The 7,836-nt window shown below is 41.6% G+C and overlaps 2 protein-coding genes across 2 annotated transcripts in view; one reads left to right on the top strand and one right to left on the bottom strand.

The window, feature by feature from the left end:
• LOC311313802 (protein shisa-like-2A) overlaps positions 1-1,314 on the top strand; it is a gene marked incomplete at both ends in the record, with an annotated part of 2,451 nt that extends 1,137 nt beyond the window's left edge. Inside the window, 2 exons of the mRNA XM_084444004.1 lie at positions 1-57; positions 1,127-1,314. The exon at positions 1-57 is cut by the window's left edge and continues 80 nt beyond it. Of these exons, the coding sequence (XP_084300130.1) occupies positions 1-57; positions 1,127-1,314 (245 nt within the window). The remainder of the gene's footprint in view (positions 58-1,126) is intronic.
• Positions 1,315-4,609: 3,295 nt separating this feature from the next.
• gpx7 (glutathione peroxidase 7) lies at positions 4,610-7,491 on the bottom strand (the record flags this gene model as incomplete). The annotated part of the gene is made up of 3 exons (XM_084444067.1): positions 4,610-4,773; positions 5,158-5,419; positions 7,360-7,491. The coding sequence occupies 3 exons, from the start codon at positions 7,489-7,491 to the stop codon at positions 4,610-4,612; spliced, it is 558 nt and encodes a 185-aa protein (XP_084300193.1).
• Positions 7,492-7,836: the final 345 nt, after the last annotated feature.

Genomic DNA, 7,836 nt, shown 5'->3' with positions numbered 1-7,836 from the left:
TTTTCATTGCCACCAAGCCCAGAGGCTTGGACTGTGGACTGCCTCTCAGGGCACTAGGTACAGTACAGTCAAAGGTAGCCCCATTTGTCATGCTGTACTGTATGTATGCCGCCTCGCTAATATAGCGTCACACCTCCCTCCCATAGGAGAGAGGGGGTAAACGGTGTTCCGGGGCACTTATTACATATTTCCGCACGTCGTATCTCAAACATAAAGGTATCCACATGCTCCTATGGATGTCTGTAACAAAAATGGGGTGTAAATTGATAGGCCGGGCTTTAATAACCATTTAAATCCTATTATTTGACTGACTCTGACATTTCATTGCGACCACTTCTTCTTTGGCTTTTCTCTTGTTGGAAAACTCGTTAGCCAAGTCTGCCAGTAAGGTGAGAAAAGACGGAAGAATATTTTAAAAAAAAAGCCTTTCGAGATGAACTAGAATCTTACTTTATGGTGAATGTCAGAACGCCAACTAACACCTCGGTGAGTTTCTTGTCTTTGAAATCGAGAGTTTAACATGTTTTTGAAAGATTTTTCAAGATGCCCACCCACATCCATTGTATGACAATTGTCATAGCAATTATCAGAGTTTCTCAAAAGTGCTAGTTTTGTCAACGTTTTGATCTGAACCATTGTATATGATCATAAGCAACTTTAAAACAGGGCTAAACATGCATTTTCCCTTTACTACTCCTTTAAGATCCACAGGTGTGTTACTCTGGAATTAGGGAATTGGCCGTCCACAGCCACCAGATGGCGACAGAGTGGTCACTGTTGGTTCCGGCTGCAGCCACTGGAGGGGGATGTACAAGTCCCCTCCTTCCATGACATAACATCCAGTGTGACAGCGGCCACTACTAAGAGAGATGGACTTATATTATCCAGTGTTGCTAAAAATTAAATTAGAATAAAATAACAAATAGTTCTTGAAATGAAATAAAAGGTTGGTTCTCCTTATTCAAGTTTCTCAGTGAAACGTATGAAATGTATCAGTCCTCAGTGATTGAATTCAAAGCCTCTGAATTACACCAAAGTTATCTCGGTGAGTCAAACGTCTTATAATATGCCGTAAATAAGGTCCAGGTTGTCAAAAACGAGCATTCTCCTCTGTTCTATATTTCAGGTACTGTGCCTAGTCCACCACAACAGGGTCCAAGCCAGGCCAGAACCTCCACTGGTCCTCAAGGGTTTCGGAAGCACTTCTTGAGTGGAAAGCTGGACTGTGACAACCAGCCCCCCGACCCTGATCGCCTGTTCCAGAAGTGCTTCCTGGCTACTGTCACGACCGTCAAAGTGGAAGGTCCCTCATAGACTGGCTCAGGCCCCGCAAACTCACAGTCTTTACTTATTAATATACTGTGTCATACATTCTCTTTCCTCCCGTTCAACTCTTCCAGTGTGTGTCTTTCTTTCTTTCTTTCTTTCTTTCTTTCTTTCTTTCTTTCTTTCTTTCTTTCTTTCTTTCTTTCTTTCTTTCTTTCTTTCTTTCTTTCTTTCTTTCTTTCTTTCTCTCATCCTGTCTTAGCATGTTCATTTCTGTCCGTCTTACTTCCTCTGTCATTTTCTCAAGTAGCAGAAGTGGTCATTATGCATGTTTACATTCTTCGACTAGGTCAGGATTATCATCACTATCAAACCATGACAGTAGACTATATGCCGACCTGTCTCTATCCTGGTTTTGTGAGGATTGCTATTGTGTTCATCCATAGGGCAATGTGGTATTGTTGTGTTGTCGTGACTTACAGTAGGCTGGTCCTTCTACTGGCTAAGAATTGACTGATTTGTTTCCAAAATTTGCATGCAGCTGTGTATCAGAATTTGTTTTATTGCTATTGTAGTTTTTCAACATACTTGGGAACTTGCTTTCGGTCATAGTGCATAACATGGAGACAACATTGGACAGGGTGCAGGGACAGTGCAAGGAGCAAGTACAAAAAAAACTATACAAAGTGTAGTGTGGTCAGTGTATATACAGGTGTGTGTTAAGTGTAATGTGTATATGGTGTGTGTGGCCTGATATGTGAATTCTGTGCGTTCTATGTACAGTACTGTACATTCGGTGGTCATGTGTAAGTGTCTCTTAACAGTAGTGGGGGCGGGGCCTGGCGGGGGGTGTCAGAGGGAGACACAGCCTCATTGATGAGGCTGGTGGCCGTGGGGAGGAGAATGCCTCAGGTACCAGATCGTGATGGAGGAATGTACTCGATGATGGAGGTGTAGAAGCGCACCATGATTTTCTTTGGTAGTCCGAATTTCATCAGCTGCCTTCTAAGCCTTTGTTTGCAGTATGTCCTTAAAGCCCCATTATGTAGCGGTCCAGTTTTGTGCACTTTAGCTGCCCCTAAAGGCCACTAGAGCCATTACAACCGCAGTCGTAAAACACTGAGACGTGCCTCTCTCACATGCATTTGTTGACAACTGACAAGCTGAGGAAAACGGAGTCTGCCGGCAAATTGGAAGAGGAGAGCTAAAGATAAAGCACAACGTTCATGCGAGAGAAAACCGCGTCTCGCGGTCAAAGGTTACATAGTGCAAATCCAGGCCGCCGGACCCCTCTGTGGGAATGGAAGAGGTGCTGTTCTCGCTATAATAATCCAGCACACCAATAGATCGACTTTGAAACTGATGTTTTAAGATGAAATCAACAACATAGTGGGGCTTAAATTGCAAGTTGGTGTCTTTTGGACGTTTTTGTAAATGTTTTACGTGCTGTGAATTTTACATTTCAAAATGCCAAAGAAATGTTTATTTTATCTCACACACTCACCTACTCACAAGCACACACATCTTCAGTATAGAAATCATTTGCTCCTGCTCTTGAATATGTAACTGGAATTTGTACATCATGAGTAATTTTGTCAATGAAAAGGCTGTTTTCAAACTCAGATGTGTGTGACCTGCTTGAAAGCATTTTCTATTTGCCTAATACCACAAGACCCATCCTCCACAGAGGGGGACATGGCTGAGGGCAGTGAGTCAGGAGCATAATGAAGCGGATGCCTGGCTAGTCTCGCCCGAATCTGTTGAATACAGCGAGTTCTTCACTCACACAGATTGTATGAAGTACCTGACTAAATAAATCCGATTCTGGTTTGAGCTTACTGAGAAATGGAAGTGCAGGTCTGTTTTGGTCGACGTGCTTTGCCTTCATTGGAACAAATAGTGCTGTGGAGATGTAGACATGTCTGGCTGCTGAGTCATAATTACTTTAGGTGTGTTCTCTCTATACAAGTTACTCAGGCTTGATCAATAACAAGACATGACAGAAGACCAATGGTCTAACTAACAGCAGAGTGAGTCTTTCTCTAGCTACAAGCAAAAGCCTATACATTTGGCAAACTATTGTTCAAAGTAACATGTCATGTATCTCCTTACTCTGAGAAGCAGCATGCATGTTTTTTTTATTTTTAATTTAATAAGATCTATAGAGGTTGCACCATCAAGAGTACACATGGGGGACTGCATGTAGAGAAAGTAAATCATATATTTAACTGACAAGAATCAACAATATTCAGCCAAGCAAAGAATTCACTATTTTTTTTAACAAAGAAAGGCTGCTAATAAGTCCTTCTTATGCTGTTAGGCGACCTATAAAAATCTAAGACAAGTCACAGTAGTAATGTTTGCATCACAGATTGTGCACATCAACCGCAAAAATTCTAGTTGAAAAAAGGTTCACAATACATCCCTTTTTGATAATTTGACAAAAAGATTTTAGTGGATAACTACTGACAATTAATGCATGCACGTTGTGGTGTAAGGATTTTCTTTAATGTATCATGACAAAATCAGTACAATACAGTATTGGCACTCATTTGACATTACAAACAACGAACAGAACAACAACACATACATTTTTGTTTTTTTGTGGCAGCTTAAAGCTGCACTAAGATTTTCGTAAGATTTTAAACATTTAAATATTGCTATGAAATAGAAGTGATCCAATGCACGTCAGGAAAGTTAGAATCGACTTTGTTCAGCATATTTTTACATTAATTAAATCAATGTGTTTCGGCCTGTGTCTTCCTCGGGTTCGCTTGCCCATATTTTTACATGAGTTAAATCAAAGTAAATTTTAACACTCCTGGTGTGCACTGGATCACTTATGTTTTATGCTCTAACTATTTGTCCCTGTAGCACGGCTATTATTTAATTATTGCTGTGATAAATTCAGAGGAAAAGTGCTCCTCTGTGAAAACGGTGTCTTTGTAGACTGCTATTTGACTCTGCTACAGCAATTGCAATTATTATAATTTAGTGTAGTGGCATTCTACTATGGCCTTATACCCAAACCCACAAACCACAAGATTTAATTGGATTGAATTTGGCAGATGGAATTTTCCCTCGTTGCTAGCACAAAGCAGGATCCTAGTGCATTAGTTACATACTGCATACATATATTTGACCCATCACTGAATAGGTCATAGAGGCAGCTCTACTGCTTCTGCTCTGTGTGGTTTCTTCTATGTCATCCACATGGAACTGCATTCACTTATTTCTGCTTTCACAACAGGTGACTCAAGCATAATGTCATAATACTGTGCATATTGTTCAGTCACATAAAGTTACTCTCTTACAAGCTGATTTAGGGGTCAGAAGTGTCAGGTTAGAGTTCCTCTTTCTTCTTTATGATGATCTGTCGTACCATATCTGCTATTTTGGGTTTGATGTCTGGCACAGAAACACTTGGCCCCCAGGCATCGACTACTTTTCCATTTACATCAATGAGAAACTTCCAGAAATTCCAGTCAGGCTCCTTTCCAGACGACTCTGTTAAGCAAGGAAACGACAATTAGAACATTTAAAGTATTAAAGCCAATATGGCTGGGCACCTTCTGTATATAGTTTGAAAAATCATGATCATACACTCAGTGCTTCATTGTAAAACACCATTGGGATGTCAGGTGCTTTTTCTGCCATGAAGGTTCTCCTGTTATACAATCTAATTATACCAGAGAGCCCCTCACAACAATCAGTTCAACAGCAAGCTACCAGCCTCCCCACTACATCAGGGTTTCCCAACCTGGGGTCCACTCCAGGCCCCTCTTAGGGGACACTGACCATTACTGTCCATCAACCATCAGGATCACACCGCTATCTGACCAAGGGTGTGTACTATGTCCAGTAGAACTCCAGTGCCTCCATTATACACACCCGCAAGGTACTTGAAGACATTGTTGGCCCCTGTTCCGACCACAGCGATTTTACTGAAGAGGGGAAAGGACACTTCGTAGACACGGCGCACAAAACTGTCAATCTCCTTGTCACTGCCAGGCTCCTGCTGGCCAAACTGGTTGCAGGGGAAGGCCAGCACGTTGAAGTGGTACGGCCCCAAATCCCGCTGCAGCTGCTGGAGGTCTTTGTAATGTTGCTCTGTGAAACCACACTCGCTGGCGACGTTCACCACCAGGGACACCTGCATGGAACAATGGGAGAATCTTTGCTGAAAACACTTTAGTGATAGTGGGCGGCGGTATATAGGTAGAGCGGGTCGTTCAGCGATCGTAGGGTCGGTGGTTCGAATCCCGGCTCCTCCTGACTACCTGACGAAGTGTCCTTGGGTAAGACACTGAACCCCAAATTGCTCCCAATGAGCATGCAAGCGCCTTGCCTGGCAGCTGCCGCCATTGGTGTGTGAATGGCGCTCCGGGCCAGCGTAACAACTGGATGGGGAGCGCTTTACAAAAATGCAGTACCTATAATGCTGGAGTTATAAAACAACCCTGCCTATGAAAACAATCCTCCGTCTAATGATCGGACTGACTGGATGATGCATATTAGGAGGGTCCTCATGGAGGAAACAAACCAAGAGCTAAATGACAGATTGAATAGATTGAATTGTATACTTACAGTCTGACTAGACTGGGCTCTGACCTCCTGACAACAACCTGTAGACCAATGTAGATCATCCTACAGCCTTGACTTTTAGATCTTGATCCAGATAATATAGCCTAGGGTGAAACTTCAAAATAGAAATATCCAGTTTTGATGGCATGGGAATCTACACTATTTTGGATTGGCTCAATCAATACAGTTTCTCTAATTCCTTGTCAATTAAAAAGATGCAGCAATGCTACAGCAGAGTGTGTAGGACTCTGTATCGCCCCGCCAGGTCTCAAACACTTCCAAATATTTATAGCATGATTCCCTTATTAAATCATTGTGTTTGTATTTGAAAACAATCCATTCAAAACAATGACTGTCATGGAATTATACTATAGTAGGTTATTAGACTCCAGAAGAAGTATTCGTCTGGAGGGTTAGATGAATCAGTAGGAGTACTAGAAAAAGGGAGAGGTGATTTAAAAAGTGCAATTCATTCTCAGCTGCATATTGTAGGTGATCTATACAGTAGTGTTTAACGACACACCATTTCCCAAGGTAAAAAGTAGACAGCATAGAGCTGGTGTACATATTCGTCAGTGCTGCAATATCGACGTTCTGTTGGTGATTTGTAGTCAAATATTGTCATCTAGTGTCAACACAATGGAATGACACTCTATACAATTCATGAAAACTAAAAGGAGATTAATCAAGGAGGGCCTGATATGACCATCATTGTCTTTCTATGCACTACTACTGCTGCTAAATAAAGTGTTAAAGCATTATAACAATCATTGGAATGAAAATTATAGGCTGTTGCAGTGTTATGCCTAGAGGCTAGGATTTTATAGCATGGTAGCCTATCGCCATCCTGATCATGTGAGCTCACATAGGCTACTGTTTCCACAGATCAGACTGGTAACACTCCCATTCAGACTGATTTCCACCAGTCCGTTCGCTTCTGACAGCACTCAACCATCAAACAGGCTATTGGAGAGGTGTGAGATGGCACTAGACCTATATACGACACTAAAGCAAAAATAACTGCAACATGGAGGTATTTTACACCTGGAAGCAGGGGTGTAGTGGTAAATACAGAGGTGGGTAAACTCTGTCAAGTGCAGAGTTTAGCCACCTTGTTTCCTCACATTGATTAATACAGTTTGTCAGAAAATAGGTGAGTAAACTTTCAGCCTCATTTTAAAGAGGTGGGTAAACTGAGTTCACTTTGGTTTACCCTCCACTGCACCCCTGCATGTAGGCTAAGTGTCCAGGCTACTGTAGCCTACTTGAAAACCTCGCAATTTCACTTGGAGCGGTTGCCACGTAGGCTGACTGATGATGAGAAAGATAAATTCGGATAACTCCACATACATTTTAGACTTATCTAACAACATCAATTGACTACTATGCAACAATCGCCTATTATAGTCGAATATAATGCATGCACATTATGCCTAATTGGCCGTAGCACATGCAAATCGGCTGGGAGCATTAGATAAGCAGTTGTGGACGCCTGTGATTCAGACTTACCGAACCCCGGTATTTTTCAAGGGACACTAATCTCCCTCTGCTGTTAACTACTTTAAAAGTGTACAGATCTTTTTGTTTAGCTTCAACGAGATTCAATAAAAGCAGCAAGAAAGTGAGCGCTCCGAGCTGCATTTTTACAGCTATGTAGCCTAGATACTAGCCTAATCTTACACAAAGTGAGAAACTTCTACAGGTCACCTCCCAGCATCCAATGACGATGAATGCACAAGAGAAATTCCTCCGAGGGGAGGTGCTTGTATAAACTTTTTTATTTATTTATTCCATAAAGAATTCGACCATAATAAAACCGCCTACATTCATATTAAAATAATAATAGGCTATGTTGTTTTGACTTTCGGAAGCATGATCAGAGACTAGCCTACAAAAACCAAATTATGACGGCGGTAGCCTACCAACACATACACGAAATAAATACGACCAACCAATGAGACATTTGTTCTAAAATGTTTTTATATT

The sequence above is a fragment of the Borostomias antarcticus genome (assembly GCF_949987555.1).
Source record: "Borostomias antarcticus genome assembly, chromosome: 10".
NCBI classification, from domain to species: Eukaryota; Metazoa; Chordata; class Actinopteri; order Stomiiformes; family Stomiidae; genus Borostomias; species Borostomias antarcticus.
Note: the sequence above shows the minus strand (reverse complement) of the source record. Positions and strands in the feature narration are given on the sequence as shown.